Below are 18194 nucleotides of genomic sequence, written 5' to 3' on the forward strand. Positions count from 1 at the left end.
TTCTTGTTTGATCATCGGGATCGGTTGCTTGAGGGACCGTAGTATTTTTTGCGGGATGATGTCGACAGCGCTTCCGGTGTCGACGAGGATTTTCGAGAAGACGATCCCTTCGACTTCCAGTGTGATCACCAAGGCATCGTCGTGGGCATATCGAGCTTTACAGTTTCGTGTAGAAAGTCATGATTTCTCCTTTTCGTATCGTATCTTCGCAGGCGAAGATGGTGGAATCGTCAGTCGCTTCTCGCGAAGCGCATGGTTGCTCGTTGAGAGCATTAACTTTTCTCAATGCGATCAGCTTCATCGATCTGGAGAGGTCGAGATCGATTCATTCGGCGCAGTCGGATTGAATTGGGGTAGGGTCCATAGTCGCGCTTAGGAAACTTCGATCGGTTTCTTAGCAAAGATGTTTTTCGTTTATCTTCCCCCACAGTCGGTGCCAAAATGTAGAACCTAAAATCTACACTAAGTATTTGATAGTGATCGGAGTTTGATCTAGGTAAGACAAATGATGTAGGCAACGATATCTTCAGAACACAACGATGTTAAACAGTTTCCAATAGGCAAAAATGGACTTTATTGATGAATAAGATCGAATACAATGAGTTGAACTAGATTGAATGATACAAAATGAGATCAGTACAGAAAGAGTAACAGATCGGGAGGAGAACAAGTTCGATATTAGTGTGTAGCTCTCTCTAGGGTTTTCAACGTGTCCTTCTTCATCCCCCTTCTCCTCTCTTTATAGCGGTCGACTTCGTGATCTTCATATCTGCTCCGCGACCTCCGTAACTGCTCCGTGATCTTCGTAACTGCTCTGCGATCTCCGGGGCCTCGACTTCTTAGCTTTCGAGCTCAGTTGTTTGCTGTGGGCTTTGGTTCCTTACGGCCCATCACTTTGATCTGGGCTCATTAACGTATTGACTGGAATTGGATCCAACACTCGGGACATGAAGCAAAACACCCAAAGCTAAGTAGCAATACTAGGCTCAGTGCATTTACCATTAACACCACAAGTTCTCATATAGGCTCGATCACATCTTTCATTTTCAGGGCATGAAGCTAAGCTCTAGTAGCATAAATAATCAGAAAACCAGAAGTTAAGTAGCAAAGAATGCATAAGTCTACAAGTTCTCATACAAGAAACAAACAAGAACAGGACACACTCGAGAAAAAATTACCTTCATGCGCTAGAATCTCCAACTTCAGAGTTACTTTTTGCAGCAGCATCATCATCTTCTTCATCATCAAAATAATCTTCAATATATATATAAGTTAGTTAAACAACATAAAAAATCGATTTCTGTAAGTTAATAATGGAACCTTTACCTTCAATCTACAAATCCTCTTTAACCAGTATCGAGTGGCAATTAGTGCTTGCACATTTTTGGGCAGAAGTCTATTTCTGAAAGGAGTCAAAACTCTTCCTCCAACACTGAAAGCTGACTCAGCTGCTATTGTGGTGATGGGTATGCTCAGTAAATCAGATGCCATTAACGCTAGATCACCATATCGATGCTGATCTTTTTTCCAAAAACTTAGAATTTCTATGTCTTCAAAAGTGTTCATCTTTAGTCTTGGTTCAACATCCAAATAGGTTTCCCGATTTGACTTGACATTTCTTGAACTAGATCTTAGGCTATTTTCAAGCTCAAAAAGGTCATGTTATATACAAAGTCACACAAACTAGTAAACCACTAAGAACTTTCTATTTTTTTAAATGAGAACTAATGAGAAAAGTTTGAAGAACTTACATCATCCATATCATCTTCGAGAGGTGACTCCGTGAGAAGTTCATGTGGAATTAATGTTGCAGAAAACTTTGAAGGATTTGCTGATTTTTGATATTCTTCATAGAGTGAAATTAGACTGTCCCTAACAACTTGAACTTTTTCCTCAGAAGTCCTTGGATCAATCTTTTCATAAGATGATTGAAGTATATCCAATTTCAACCTAGGATCTAAAGCAGCCCCCATAGCTAAAATCACACTGTATTGATCTCAATACTTTGCAAACTTCTTTTGCATCACCTTAGCCATTGTTCTCACCTCACCATCATCTTCACAATCACCATATTTCTTCAACATCATCTCAATTTTCCACACCTAAATGAAGTAGGCATTGGTTGTTGGATACTTTACTCCTGAAAAATAAGTGTTGATGGTATTAAAAGGCTTCAGTAAGTCACATATTTTGACTCCACGTTTCCACTCTTCTTTTGAAGGCAACCATTTGTAACCTCTTTCATACAGATTCAGAATTGCAAATGCCTCTCTGAATTTTAAAGCTCTCGCCAACATTTCATATATTGAATTCCACTTGGTAGAGACATCTAAAGACAAACATGCACCACTTGTGATCCCAACACTCTCAACGCAGATATCAAATGAGTCTTTCCTTGACTCAGATTCTTTGATAAACTTTACACTCTCTCCTATGTTCTCTATTAGACTCGTGGCTAATTCTAATCATGCTTTCACAACCAGATTCAAAATATGTGCAGAGCATCTAACGTGCAAGAACTTTCCATTACACAACAGCCCATTGCTACTCCTATTGCTACTCAAAAGACGATGCTTAAGAATATTTAGCATACTATCATTAGCTTTAGCATTATCCAGTGTGATAGTAAATACTTTCTTCTCCAATCCCCATCGCTTTAAGCAATCATAAATTTTCTTAGCAATCACTTCACCATTATGAGGAGGTTTAAGACTACAAAATGCTAAAATCTTATTATTCAACCTCCAATTCTCATCAATGTAATGCGCAGTAATACATATATATCCCATCACAACACTTTGGGCTGTTTACAAATCTGCTGTAAAAACACACTCGACCCTTGTGTTTCACCAAAACCTCTATCAACTTAGCTTTTTCTATCTCATATCTCTTGTAGACATCTGCTGCAGCAGTTTGTGTACAGATATGCTGAACATCAGGGTTAAGAAATCTATCTCTTTTCCTTAATTTTTTGTATTCAACATACTTAAAAGGTAAGTCATGATATATAATTATCTAAGACATCTTCTCTCTATCAGCTATGTGATCATATTTAGGAGCATCTGACCTAAGCTTAGTGGGGCATGTCTTTGAATGGCGGTTTAGTGATGATATTCCATGTGTTTTTTTGCTACCAAAACCACAATGATTACATCTAGCCCTTTCTTTTCCATCAGCCTCTAGTCCTACATGTGTAAATTCTTCCCAACATTTAGCCCTACCTTTTTTACGTACCGGTTGAAATGGCTGAGTGACACTTTGTGTTTGTTCATGAGGTTCTTCTTCACCTTCCATCTGCACGTCTATGTACTCATTCTCAGCCTCCATAGCAGCAATTGTTTCAAGTGAAGGGAGATCCATAGTATCAGTAGCTGAAACTCAATACAAAGACAAGACAAGATTAGTTCACCAGCTGAAAGTATTACTAAAGATAAAAACAAGACAACACATGCTCTCAGTCTCAGTTTTACCATCTAACAACTTACAATGATTCTAGACTTCTACCCAAATTTCCATGAAAGACATCAGTAATGCTTATGGTTCTAAACGAAACCCAAAAGCAGACATCATTGATTAACAATCTAAACGAATCAATGAGTCTTCAAACAATCAACTCCAATGGGAAATTCCATATTAGTAATGCTTCAGCCTCTTAACATAAAACCCATCATTGATAATCAATCATAAACTTTCCTCCATGAGAACATAATGGGTTTTGCAACAATCATCAGAAACAATCATCAGAAACAATCATCAGTTCATCACTAATCGTTAAAGCATCACACAAAGCTTCTATCAGATTTCAATGATTTGTAAACCAAATTATCAGAAACGAATCCAAAGCCAAAAGATAGAGACGAATCAAATAGAACCTGAGATGTTGAAATCATCGAGTGTCGAGATCGAAGAAAGAAGTTGATATGTTTAAACCCACGAGTGTCGTCAATGAGATCGAAGAAACAAGCTGAGATGTTGAAACCCACGGTGTCGTCAACAAGATCGAAGAAAGAAGCTGAGATGTTAAAACCCACGGTGTCGTCAACGAGATCGAAGAAAGAAGCTGAGATGTTGAAACCCTCGTCGACGAGATCGAAGAAAAAAGCTGAGATCAAAATCGTCAACGTCGATGGTGATCTGTGGGTGATTGAAACCCTCGACTCCTCGAGTGTCTGCGATGAGAACGAAGAAGAAGCTGAGATCAAAATCAAAACCGTCGTCATTTAGCTTTAAAAACAATCAACTGACTAATAGGGGCCAACCTTTTTCAACCATTTATTTTCTAATCCAACCCTAAATGAGCCCAATATAGTTTACAGTTTAAACATTAGGGTTAGGGCTTTTAAATTTTTTGATGGGCTGATACTACCCTAAATATCAGAACCAAATACAACATCTCTAATCAGAATCATCAAGAATTTGAATCAAAATCTTTGTTTTTGACCAGTCTAAGTTATACACAGCCGCAATCGATTGATGATAAACCTATCAAAATAAAATAAAATAAATCTCTAAGGATTTCTTATACGAGAGTTAAATGTTTTTGGCTTACCTCTTTTTCATTACACATGGGAACCTGAACAAGTACCATTGGAAGGAAGCAGTCGGATTCTAGATCGGAGAATGATTTTGTAGGAACCGGATTGATTTTCTGGAACTGGATCCAGAAACATCCTAGGCAGAGAATGAGTCTATCTAGGATCTGAATAAGGAAGAGGACGATGCAAGCATTGGCGAGAAACTGAGAGGAGCAAGATACTCAAGACGAAGCAGAACCCAGTGGGTATAAACCCAATCGAAGAATCCTTTCACACCAAAAGGCGACACCGTAAAGATAAACTGAACCTGAAGCTTCACTGTTCTGAAATGCCATCCCTTGTAATACGCTAATGCTTAGTAAATATTGGTAAATATATTTTTATTTTGTAAATATATAAAATTAAATATTTTCTTAGCCAATATACCCAAATTTTAAGGTTGAAATGTGATTAGATGTATTGGTAAATATATTTTTATTTAGTAAATATACAAAATTAAATATTTTCTTAGCCAGTATACTCAAATTTAAAACGACAATTAAAATGAAACAGAGAAAGTACTAAAAATATCTCTCTTATTTGGTTTAAGGAAAATAACTCAAAACTTCAATCTATCAAAACTCATAAATTATATCACAACTTGACATTTCCTATATTAGATTAGATAATTCCCAATCAATGGCAAAAAAAAAGATAATTCCTAATCTCATTAGGTAACATATATATTAAGATAACTCTTAAATATTCTATACTAGGGGTTAATCCGCCCTACGGGCGGATATATAAATGAATAGAAAATATATAAATATCTTAAATTTAAGTTAGAATTTTCAACAAAAGTGTACACTTATAACTTTAAATTATACAATTTACATTTTTTTTTCATAGATATCATAAGTATATCTCATATTTTTACAAAAATTATGAAAACATAGTAATTTTTAATATTATTCTATTTTAACTATGATAGTAAGTAGAAGATTATTTTTAAACTGCAAGCATTAGGTTAAAATGCAAAATTTTACGATTTTGTGTGTCATTGAATTTATTGATATTTTACTTTTTTGTTTTATTTTTATATTATTTATTTAAACATTTGAAAAGAAATATTTATTTACCGCGATTAAAAATATCTTGGGTTGGTTAGACATTATGAAAATCTAATATCAATCTTTCCTATTTATAAAAATAAACATTATTTTATTTTAATATGTATCTGATAGTATAGTGTTCAGATTTTAAATTTACTAACATAGTAAATAATGGATGAACAGATAGTAAATCATTTTTGAAAATTTGATACAAAAAATAAACAGCAATTATTTGATGATCAAATACTTCAAAATTTGTTCATAATTAAAATAAATGATTTTAAACATAATAGTTGGATTAATCAATTTGAAATTGTTTTGTTAGTTACAATGAAGTGATATAATACTAATTTATAATTGATTTACTTTACTTATTCTAATAGCTAACCTTTTTTATAATTTTAATATATAAAAAGATCATTGTACTTAAGTTTAAATTTTCAAGAAAACATAAAGCTAAAGAGCCATCAACTTCATAGTTATTTTTCTCTCCTTTTTTGACTTTAAAGTGTTGGAAGTGTGAGAGGTGAGGAAATGTAATGCCTGTATGAATTATAAAATGCATGGCATACCTGAGTACATTTGTTCATGTTTCTTTTGGATAACAAAAAAAAAATACATATGCAATACAAAATAATATGTTCAAGTATTATAATTTATACGCTTATCCTTTATTCTATAATTTTGGCAAACTAAGCTTTGTTATTTGATGTTTGACAGACTAATTAATCGCATGAACAGAAAAATTGATTTTAATTGATGTATATGTAGTATGGAACATGCAAAAAACTTCAAAACGCAAAAATTGTACTATAACAATAACTCAACCCCTTCACATGTCATGTGGCTCTACTCTTGCTTAGTACCTCACTACTTTCCATACTAATGGCCATCTAGAAATCTCACTCTCTGATTCTCTGATAACATCATTAAGTTTTCCACTATAGCCTTCATCTTGGACCGTTCTTTAGTGTTCTATTTTGAAACAAAGACCAGCAAGTCTAGCCAAACTCCAAGCTCTTTGAAAAAAATCCATGCTCTTGCAGCTGCATTGTTATTGCGGAGCCATTAATCGATCATGCTGAAACGTTGACTATTAGAAGTATACTCTTTTACATACCTAATCCAATAGTCTTAGTTTCTGTTTCTCTCATTGGTTCGGGTGGCGGGTTATGATCTGGTTGAGCACAATACCGAAGTTTTAGAGATCCCTCTTTAACAGAAGATGTCATGTTTGCACGTATTTAGGAGCTGTATAGCCATGTGTTCCAAATTTATATATTTTCAACGAAAATAAATGTGAAGAAGAAGAAATATTAAACGATTCATCATCTTTTTTTTGGAACACTTCATCATCTAAAACTATGTACAACATAATAAACCTAACTAAATACATACCACTATAACTAATGGCACAATTAACTCAAGAAAGTAATCAAAGACTTACTGCAGCTGTGACGTGAGTATTGTCTCCCTGAGATCCTTCTCTTGCCAGCCCAAGGTCCGACATTTTCTGAAAATCATCATTTAACAGCAAGTTAGAGGATTTGAATATCACCTTCCCAACCAAATATACTACGCACTGTCATCCACTGGATAACATATTAACCAAACGTTGACAGTTTCAGAATCCACCATACATTTTTCTACCCAAGAAATCGCAACACAGTTCCCAAAGCACAAACCTGCTCGATCACAAAGAAAGAAAATTATTTAATTGTTAATATCTTCACATTGCCTTGCGAAGAAAAACTTCTGGACATGCTAAACAACCTTGGGGTTAGATGAAATAAAGACTGCTCGGCACAATCAAAGCTACTGACTGAAATATCCTTGTGGGTTCACTTTGGGGAGTATCACTGAAGCAAAATACATTTATATATAAGATCATAACCTCTAAGGACTTCCTCTGAAAAAATGTAACCAGATCAAAATGTAAGTTGGTATCTAAGATGCCAATATGAGGAGATAAATGATATTATACATGCGAAAAAACAATCTGACAGCATGTTTTCACTGGGTTATTTATAATTAATCTACTGTTCGAGGATGATATAGCTATGCTTCCATTTAACCAAATATACTAAATAAGATATCTGGTTTTCTCGTGTTTAATATATAGGACACTGTTGTCGCTGTGTGTGAAGCGTAAATCCTACCAAACGTTCAAAAAGATTCAATACCTTTAATTCACACCAAAATGTGGGTGGTTAGTGCTACACTTTCCTACCATAGTTCTAGCTCTCCATAGTTGACAGAGTCGATGCAGGTCCTATTTGTTCCTGTAGTATTTATTGAGTAACTCAGTGAATTAGTGTATTAATTTGGGTGTCAGTAACTGATTGAGATTTTAAAACCCTTCGGACGTACCAGGTTGAATATCTCCTTCTAGATAATTTTAGCCTGAAGTTATGGTTGCTCCTTGTGAAGATGTTTAGGCAATCTGCGTAAATGGAACCTGGGATGAGGGTGGACTGTCTGAGAAAGTGAAATCGATATGAATGTAAGGCTACTGAATTTACGGTTGGTCAAAATGGAAATCAGAGACAAAGGATTTTAGCTTCAGTTACCTTTTCAGCCATAATATTTGGATTTTTAACGAAAGCGACTACAATGGAAATCTCCTTCCTTGATAAGACGCAGAGTCAACTTTATTATTATAGATAAATAGATAAATAATTCTATTTTTAGAAAACTTATATGACTTAAGTTTTAGATAACTTCAAATTTAAGTCAACATTCTCCCTATTTATCTTGAATTCACATTCTTGTTTGAATTTTAGATGACTTAAACATATATTATGTTCTACTAGGCTTAACGAGATTTATGCCCCTAGTTAATATTAGCTAATTTGACCTAAAGCAAAACGTAACAGTACTTGTTTAACATATATTATCAAATAATCAAAAACAATAACAACTTTTTTTTAACATATGTTACATGGTTCACGAAGAACAAACCCCCACTCATATATAAGACAAACAGTAGAAAAGTAAAACAAATATCACAAGTATGATAGATCAATCGAGAGAACAAGTGGAGATTCTCCCTTTTCGACGACAAACGTTTTGAGAACAATCCCAGCCGGAGTACAAACTTCGACGGCGTAAGTCCCATGATAACCTCTGAATATGAACTCTGACTCATCACTGATGATCCCATAGGCATGAGATAACCATTCTTGTTTCACATCCAAAAATCTTTTACCGGCTTCGTTTACTTCTCCTTCTCCCTCCACTAAATTTGAATTCTCCCTACTCATAGATAGTTCCCAAAATCCCCATAACATTATTCCTGTTATAAGCAAATATTTATCTCAACGTTTAAGTTCATTTTGTTAGGAATCCCAGCTATATGTAGTATAAAAACCAAAGGTAAATTTTATACCATATATCCACAAAAAATGATGAGAAACACAAAGTTAGATAGCTATAACGTTACATATAATATACAAAATGTGGGTATTTTCGTAGGATGCTATGGGATGAAATAATTAGTAGGAAAAAACGATTTCGTTCATAATATTATGAAGTGTACATAACATAATATTTGTCAAACAAAACAAGCACTATAAAAAGTACTTTGTATCTCCAAAATATCATAAGATTTCAATTAAAATTTTGTTCTTCGATGCCATAGTTATAAATTTAAAATTTAAGACAATTTATATGCATATGTTTAATTAATATAACTCAAAGAGAAAATTCGTACTATAGATCTAAAAAAGTTTGTCATGAATATAGACCTTAAAAATAAAAATGACCAAAATAGATTTAAATATTTTATAAAAAAAAGTAACTATACATTTATACCCTTAAAACCACCTCCATTATAGGTTCTTTCATTAGAACCCCCATCACTAGGAGAGAGTGTGAAGAAAAGTTCTAAAACAAGTGTTTTTAGAACCACTTCTAAATTTTAAACCTTCCACTTGTCTTGTATTTAGCATTTTAGAATTAAAAAAAATAGAAAATTTAGCTATTTAATTAAAATTTTTATTTTTTTATTTTTTTTAGAATCCAACCTAGTTTCTAATGGTTGGAAGTGCTCTAAGGTTAATTAATCTAAACACTAGGGTTTAGAGTTAAGGAGTGGAGTTTAAGGTTTAGGGTTTAGAATTTAGGGTTTAGGGTTTTGAGTTTAGGAGTGAGGTTTTGGAGATAGGATTTCAAATTTTTAAAATTAAAAAAAAAAGTAAAAAATTTTAAAATAAAAAACGCTATTTTGGTCATTTTAGTGTTTGGTATCTATTTTTATGATAAAAATTTAAAATTGTGTATTTGAGAGAATTGGGATAGCTCAAATGGTTTTAACAATCGATCAAAAATGGGAATTGAAGTTAATTATACCTTCAACGGCAGGGTGAGCAAATGCTTCCCACAACATGACTTCAAGATCTTCTCCTCTAACGAACTCATTTCTGGAAGACACATCAAGCTCTGTGAACCAGATTGGATGGCCAAGAACAGAGAGATTATCAAGAGCAGAGGAAACAATGGCTCCAACAGGACTATCTATGTGTCCTTGGATCCCAATCCCTCCTATGGGTGCTCCTTGCGCTTCCAGTTCAAGAACAAGTCTGCTATACTTCTCCGGGGACGAACGTGTGTCATCACCATCCTCGACATGATAATCATTCACAAACAGCAAAGCAGATGGATCAAGCTTGTGTGCAATGTTGAACATCAAAGCTCTGACACCTTTGCCAAGCCTATCTTGATAGAAAGAACCATGAAGCATCTCGTTGTTGACGTCGTAGTGCTTGAATTTACCTTTGTATCGGGTTAAGATATCTGTGAGACGCTTCTGGACCGCGTTCATGAGCTCTGTTTTGTTCAGCTGACGAACCCACGGCTGAACGGTGGACTCAACTTCCCAGAAAATGCAGTGTCCCCTAACGTTAATGTTATTGCCGATACAAAGATCCAACATATCGTCTGCGTCTTGGTAATTGAGCTTTCCACGTTCGGCCTCTGTCCAGTACCACTTCAGCTCGTTTCCGAACACTGCCCAGTTAAAGTTCTTTATGAAGAAGTCAACAAAGTCTTCGTTGTCTATGTCTGTTCTATTAATGCACGTTCCTACCGGGAAACTGTTGTGCGTTTGTTTCACTTTCACTATGTAAGGAAACAAATCGCAGGATTCATCAAGTCCTGAGAATTTCAAGATAATGTCGCGCTTACGTACCTACCATGAAACAATATTCTTGAACTCAGAAACTTATTATTAAACCGCATATTCTAATGAAATTTGTAGAGAGTTTGAACCTCATCAACTTGTTTTTTGAGACATCTGATACGTTCCCGACGGTCCACAGGGAATATTTGCAGTCCCGCAATCATCAGATCGATGCCAGCTGCAGGACCTTGAACATAAACCATGACGTTTTGGGGCTGCTTCTCGAGCCTAAAGGATCCTCCGAGTTCATGCCATGTTTCACCAACGCTAACCTCGACTTGTCCTCCATTCACCCATTGGTTGTCGACGCTGAGTGCAATGTTCACATTTTGAGGATTTATACCACTACTAGCTCCCACACTAAGCTTCACCCATGCTGAGATTTGATATGTCAAGAATAGTTTGATTTTATCTGTTATCATTTGAGCCGGACCCATCCAAGTCTGAGATCTATTGGTCACAAGGATGTAGCTTCCGCCAAGAGGTTTGTGAGAACCAAGTGTTTCTCTAGCCATTGGCGGCAAAGTGCGAGGAGCGCCTTGTCCAACACCCAACTTGCAGTTTCCTAGAGTGAACCATGGTTGAGTTTCCCCATCTCTTACTTCACTGTTTTCAACTATGTTGATTCCAAAACCGGGATTCTGGCATAATACACCACAAACAGAAACATGTTAGTGGAGAAATCCAACTAATATTTCAAGCAGGTTCTGTAAGAAGCTATCTCTGGTCGTGGCTCCATGGATAGATAACCAGAAGACTAGGTGGGTTAAAAAGCGTGAAGTGGGGAAAGAGAAATAAACACCATCATGTTCTAAAGTGCAAATCAACTATAGGTAGACTTTTAGTATATTATTTTCAGTGACTAATATTTTACGCATAAGGAAATATTTGTTCCCCGTCCTTAGACGTAGAAGCAAACTTCCATTTTCCCACTTTCTCATTCTGTAGGGATTATATATGATCCCCGTTTTATTGATTATTTTTGAGCAGTGAGAGTTTCTGCAGAAAAAAAAAACCTTGTTTCGTTTTGATCATCCTAAGTACTACTTGTTGTATCCAAAACCAAAATATCTTGCATATTTTGCTTTTGATCCAGACCAATCATAGTATAAATGCATCCTACTTTCATCATTTATTTGACTTACGATCCAGACCACGAATCGTGCTATCGCAAGTTTTAAAGCACTGTTAATGGTTAAGGCACAGACCTCGTAGAATGGTGGAGGAGATGGACGGTTTCGCCGAGCATGTTTGACATCTAAAGTGTTGACAAGAATGTCGGTTCCTGGAGGTGGACCTTCAAGGTATAGTATTATCCTTGATGGTGAACCATGTATTAAGAATTTGCCCTTCAACTCTACCCAATCTTTATTACTCGCCTGCACACTAACATGATTCATTGACATAGCAGAATCCTATTAGTTTACTGATTTCAAACACGATATTGATTCTTTTTAACACTAGAGGAGATGAGAAACCAACTTAGCAATGGCTATGTATTGTTCGCGTTGGTTTGCGTTTAAGACCCAAAGAGTCGCTTGTACAGTTGCACTCGTGGCATTGTTGCCAAATATTCGGACGACTGATGTTACTTCATAAACACGCTTCCTTTGGCATCTTCCTGAAATCTCCTGTTGAATCCCGTTCCATGCGGCTTTACGTTCTGTTGCTGCTGCAAAAACGTGTCCAGAGAGCGGTACGATTTTACCTCCATCCATTGACTCGTGCAAGACAGCCTTGCACCCTCGTCCATTCCAATTGTTGAGGCCGTCCTCAAAGTTAGGGTTTAGGATTATGCTATCCTGCTCTTTATTAGTGTGATGCTGCTAAGCGTACATACGAAAATGGTTATACTTATATTGGAGAAACATTCGTAAACTATGATAAAAAAAATAAAACCTAAACATCAACTAGCTAATTACATGAACCTTATCATCTTCAGCATCATTGGCAAGCGTCACCTTTGTATTCTTCTCCATAACAGTTTTTTTATCCAATGTTTAAGTCCGAAGGAAAAAAAAAGGATCTTAAAATGCAGAGACTATAGAGATTTAATCTTTAGAAACAGGAGAGGTAAGTACTTGGTTAAGTCCTGGAACCTGCTCTGCTATATATGCTTTTCTGTCAAACAAAAAACTTAGTGAGTTTCAATTGAACCCCAAGCCAAGAAAGAAGGAGAATACTAAAGAAAATAGAATAAAATAATATTGATTTTGTGATTTGAAGAGCAAAAAGAAGAGAACTACATTTGCTTTGTCTTAAACCCAGGAAATTGCAGTTTGCTTGAATTGAAATAGAAGGTTTCAAATATTGTCATAAAAAGCTGAAGTTCAGGTTTCCCTTTCCAAGTTGTTTGGTTTCAAGACTTAGAATGCAAGTAAACCATTTTAAAGGTTTCAAATATTCTCACGGTGTACAGTGATCTAACCAGATTGGCTTCTGAGTTTCTAGTACATACTGGCTTTAGAATTAGAGTTTTGTATTCAGTGGCTACAAAGTTGATAGAAAATTCGAAAATAGAAAAGGACAAACAAAATCTTTTGGGTTATTTTCATTGACAAGTATAGACGATTCTACCATCTAATCTATTAAAAAGTAGTACAAAATTAGATTTTTTTGATGAAATTTCAAATTTATTAATCTATCAAAAAGAATGTTATGTACAAATGCTCAATGCTGTAAAAGTAGCATCAATGCACAATGGAGTACAAAATTAGATTATCGCTTAGTTTTACCACTTATTTACAATGACATACCATTGGGATATTTATTGAACATATATTTAAGTATGTTTGTTTTTTTACTAATTTAAATTATAGATTTCTTTAATCGAATCTTAACCAAAATAGATTTTCCAATAGATTTCCTAATATATTTCATATTAACGTATTAAATATTTTCCGATATTTATTAGTAATAAATAATAAGTAAGAACCACATCTCATAATCAATTTATATAATATATAAATAAATATAAAATAATCTATTCATAAATTATTGGTATAATGTTTTCATATATAAGTCTAATTATTTAATTGGACTTATATATATGAAAATGTTATACCAATAATTTATGAAACACTGTGATAATAAACAATTAAAATAACAAAAATATAGTTATTCAAAGAAATAAATAAAAATTTTATGTTTTAAAATGTTATACTAACCATTAGTTAATATATTTTATTTTACAAATATATATTATACCATTTAGTATAAAAAAAATTTAAAGTGAAAACAAATATTCATATGGTCAGAGATCAAACTCTAGGAATAAATAATAACAACGCATGATAAGTTTTTTAACAATTTTTTTTGGTGTAAAGAATATTCATATGGTTAATTTTCTTAACAAGTTTTTTTAACAAATTTATTTCAATCGAAAGTATGATTCTAAAATTTATAATTTTATTTTATTTATTTTAAGAGGTGCTAAAATTTTGGAATTTGAAAGATTTATGACCCAACTCTATACTGTTTTAGTATAAATAATTGAAATTTATATCATAATATTTTATTAATTTTTTTTTAATTTTACGTTTTGTTACAACTGCAAGTTTATTTTCAATCCAAATTTATGAATAGAAGGTACAACTTTATTTTGTGATATACATTTTGTTTGTGAAAAATAATTTAAAATATATACTACGAAGTTTTATTGAATAAAAGCAAACAAATATATGACTTTAAAAATTATTAAATTATATGCACATATGGTAGAAGAAGTAAAGAAAGAAAAAGACCATACACGTTGACTATAACATTATTTTGTTAAAAAAAACCATAAATGTTTGTAAAATGGTTAATTTTCAAAATATTTTATCATTAACGATGTAGAGTTTTTTTTTTACGTATATAAAAATAAAATCAAACACTGGCGCGGTTGCGCAGTTCAAGGTCTAGTTCTTGTTATTTCATCAGAAGATTTTACTATTCATTTAAATGTTTTGGGACTACATAATATTTATCTGAAATGTTATTTTCTTGATTAGGCGTTTAACTTATTTAAATTAAAGCTAGTTCAGATTTTGAAGTTTTAGGTTTTGATTTGCTAAGTTAAACGCCCACACCTGCGGGGGTTCGTATGTTGTATTTGTCTTTTAAATTTGTACTATTACACTTGGTAGAGCTGTCAAATGGTCTGTCCAAGGCCCAATTGAGTTTGACTAGTTGGACCATTTCAATTTTGGACAATGGTCCAAACAAATGTCCAAGATCAATAGAGACCATGTCTAAATGGGCATGCCCATTGACGCCAAAAAACATTTATAATTATTTTTCATTTATTAGTTTAGATTTTATTTCTAAAACTTTGAAAATATGTTTATTTTCCAAAATTATAAAAGTATTTTTTTCTTCTCAAAACTATAAAACTTTGTTTTCTTGTCAAAACCGAAAAATTTCGTTTTTCCGCAAAAATCGAAAATTGAGTCTTTTCGCCAAAATCGAAAAATTGTGTTTTCCCGTCAAAACCGAGAAATTGTGTTTTCCCGCCAAAACCAAAAAATTATAATTCCCGTTAAAACTGAGAAATTGCATTTTTTCCGCCAAAACCGAGAAATTACGCTTTCCCGCCAAACCTTTGAAATTATGTTTATTTTCCAAAATTATAAAAGTATTTTTTTCTTGTCAAAACTATAAAACTTTATTTTCTTGTCAAAACCGAGAAACTTTGTTTTTCCGCCAAAATCGAGAAATCGCGTTTTCCCGCCAAAATCCAAAAAATTGTGTTTTCCCGTCAAAACCGAGAAATTGTGTTTTTCCGCCAAAACCAAAAAATTATGATTCGCGTTAAAATTGAGAAATTGCGTTTTTCCGCCAAAACTGAGAAATTGCGCTTTCCCGCCAAAACCGAGAAATTGCGCTTTCCCGCCAAAACCAAGAAGTTGCGTTTTACCGCCAAAAACGAGAAATTTCATTTTCTCGCCAAAACCGAGAAATCGCGTTTTCCCGCCAACTTCCGAAAAATCGTGTTTTCTCGCCAAAATCTGAGAAATTGTGTTTTACCGCCAAAATCCGAGAAATTACGTTTTTTTTGCCAAAACCGAGAAATTGGGGTTTTTCGTTAAAACCGAGAAATTGTGTTTTCCCTCCAATAGTAATGATTTCCCTCATAGTAATGATTTCTATTTATGCAATCTTCCATTTTTTTTTCAATCTTTCATTATTCTTGCCTAAATTTTCATATTGTGTTTCGGTTTTCTATGTTGAGGTTATTGATTTGTGTATGTTTGTTTACCATTTGAACTTTCTTTTCTTTTGGATATTATCGATACAATCATGTTTTGTGTTTAAAAGTATAATGAAATGTGTTGAAGTCTGCATAATATCATGAACAAATGGAAGCGACTCTGTTGGAATACGAGTGTATTGAGCTAAATTGAAGTCGGGTCGGTTTAGACAGATTCATTTGGTTTACTACTTTCGGTTATTTCCGGTTTGTAATCTCTTGGTTATAAAAGCGAAACAGAGTCGGTGAGAGGTTGTTACAGAATTTACTCGTCATTATCATCGAGCTTTCTCCGATGTGTGGAGAACTCGTTTTCTTGGAGATTAGTAGAGCTTGTTGGATTGAGATCTATCCCCAGGGATTAGTGCCCCGCATCGAGTGCGATGTTTTGGGCAAACAAATCTTGTGTTCCTTTGTTTTCGCTCTGTACTATTTTTTTTTCATTCGCGATCGAGAGAGAGTACAATCTTGAGTGATAAATTCTGCGCGATTAGATCGATTGAAGGAATTTGTAGTTACAAGAATTGGTACAGAGCCAGGTTTCGATCATGAGATCTGTGGGTTATAAATGCACATGTGACAATCCATCCAGCGGGCCCAGGCTAAGAGTTTTGTAGGGTATTGATCCTAATCTTTCACATGTGAGCCTTCACTGACTTTCCCCATATAGGTTATTGGTACATTTAGCTTTCCTCGAAACCAAAATATTGTTAAAGGGTGATGTCTTGGGTTCGAGTAACGCCAAGCGCACCAATAACCTACTTGTGGAAAGTTAGTTAGGACTCACATATGAGGGACTAAGGTCGGTGTCCTGCAGGGCTGTGAGGCTGGGTCTGCGGGACGGGTTGTCCCATAAAAGTCGACTTTTATAGTAACAATCTGTTCCACGGACCCCACCCGTCCCGTGGACCCCATGCTGGCTGTACATAGCATCAACCCCAACCCCTAACTTATAAGCCTTCACTGACTCTATAATTAGGTTGTTGGTGCGCTTGGCGTTCCTAGAACCCAAGACCTCACCCTTTAGCAACCCTCCCATAAGACAAGTTGTCACCAATTGGTTTGCCCCGACAGTCCACGGCTAATGGGCCACCCACGCTCAATCTCTCGGCCTGTGGCCCCATCTCGTTCCAACGAACGGTGCGTAAATTTTCCAAGGCCAGAAAAACTTGTTTACTGACCCTGAAATCACCACATGACCTTTCCTCGTGCTTCGGCCTCACTCACACGGTATCGCGAATCACTTCCCGATAGGTCATCCATCCGTCCACTACTCCAGCTCAAGCACGCTTAGCTCTGGATTTCTAAACGGGTTTGTGACGGAAAAGGTAAGTCAACTTTGGTGACATAGATAGTCAAATCAATCCTCTTAAGCCTTTCCATATATTACAACTCGGGGTGTTACAGTTCACTCCCTCTCAAAGAACGCAACGTCCTCGTTGCGCCCCACGACAAGTCTCAAGATGCCTTTCGCTGGTTAGGGATATGATGCTCATTCAAGTTATGTCTAGCAACCTATAACACTTTTAATGAATAGATTAAACCTAAAATCAGGCACTAAGTGGTTAACTTGATGCAAGCCTTAAGAACAACAATGAATGAAGACAATCGATTTATAACTTATTTATGTCAAGCTCACGGATCTAACACCCTAGACTAAGCAAGCTGACTACTCAGCCATAAAGCAAGAAAACACAAAGACAGAGATATAAAGCAACATGAAATATGACTGAAATAAAGTAATAGGGTTCAGGGGGTTCTTCTCTAAATCGAGAGAGATGGCCTTCTCCCTTTACAAAGTAGCAAAATCTCAAGTCTCCAACTCTAAGGTCTGGTTTCTACTCAAAGAAATAGCGTAGAATGATATAGAAAAACAGAAAAAGAATTTTTATGGAAGCCACATGCGGCTGAGAGAAAAAGATGGGATAATTAGGGCAAATCTTGTAATGACTTGTAGTTTCCTTAAAAATCTCTGCCGCTAGAACATGCACTCGGGTTGCTCCGCTATATCCAGAACAATCACTCGGGTTGCTCCGCTATCGGGAACAGTCACTCAGACTGTTCCGCGTGAAAATCTCCAGATTGCATTGTGTTCTGCCTCTTTTGTTCTAGCTGGTCGATCTCCCATCCAATACAACTCCAGATCCGTAATGACTCGA

The 18194-nt window shown here is 35.0% G+C and overlaps 1 protein-coding gene across 4 annotated transcripts; it reads right to left on the reverse strand.

Moving 5' to 3' along the window:
• Positions 1-8496: 8496 nt before the first annotated feature.
• LOC103865100 (endo-1,4-beta-xylanase 3) lies at positions 8497-13035 on the reverse strand. Of its 4 annotated transcripts, none has more exons than XM_009142889.3 (6): positions 12734-13035; positions 12288-12628; positions 12014-12191; positions 10895-11446; positions 9977-10814; positions 8497-8921 (listed from the first exon to the last, which is right to left on the reverse strand). In XM_009142889.3, the coding sequence occupies exons 1-6, from the start codon at positions 12782-12784 to the stop codon at positions 8632-8634; spliced, it is 2250 nt and encodes a 749-aa protein (XP_009141137.1). In that variant the 5' UTR covers positions 12785-13035; the 3' UTR covers positions 8497-8631. The 4 variants fall into 4 exon arrangements, with proteins under 4 accessions (XP_009141137.1, XP_009141131.1, XP_033134166.1 ...); XM_009142883.3 differs by having other exon boundaries at positions 12288-12631; XM_033278275.1 differs by having other exon boundaries at positions 12728-13035.
• Positions 13036-18194: the final 5159 nt, after the last annotated feature.

Source organism: Brassica rapa, chromosome A09 (genome assembly GCF_000309985.2).
Source record: "Brassica rapa cultivar Chiifu-401-42 chromosome A09, CAAS_Brap_v3.01, whole genome shotgun sequence".
In the NCBI taxonomy this organism is placed as follows: domain Eukaryota; kingdom Viridiplantae; phylum Streptophyta; class Magnoliopsida; order Brassicales; family Brassicaceae; genus Brassica; species Brassica rapa.

What these genes read in the sequence shown, in the direction of transcription:
- LOC103865100 (XM_033278274.1), bottom strand. Translation starts at nt 12,784, where the DNA reads ATGGAGAAGAATACAAAGGTGACGCTTGCCAATGATGCTGAAGATGAT. An exon ending in CAATACATAGCCATTGCTAA is followed by an intron (nt 12,192 to 12,287) that starts GTTGGTTTCTCA and finishes GAATCATGTTAG; the next exon opens with TGTGCAGGCGAGTAATAAAG. An exon ending in CTCCTCCACCATTCTACGAG is followed by an intron (nt 11,447 to 12,013) that starts GTCTGTGCCTTA and finishes GTATTATGCCAG; the next exon opens with AATCCCGGTTTTGGAATCAA.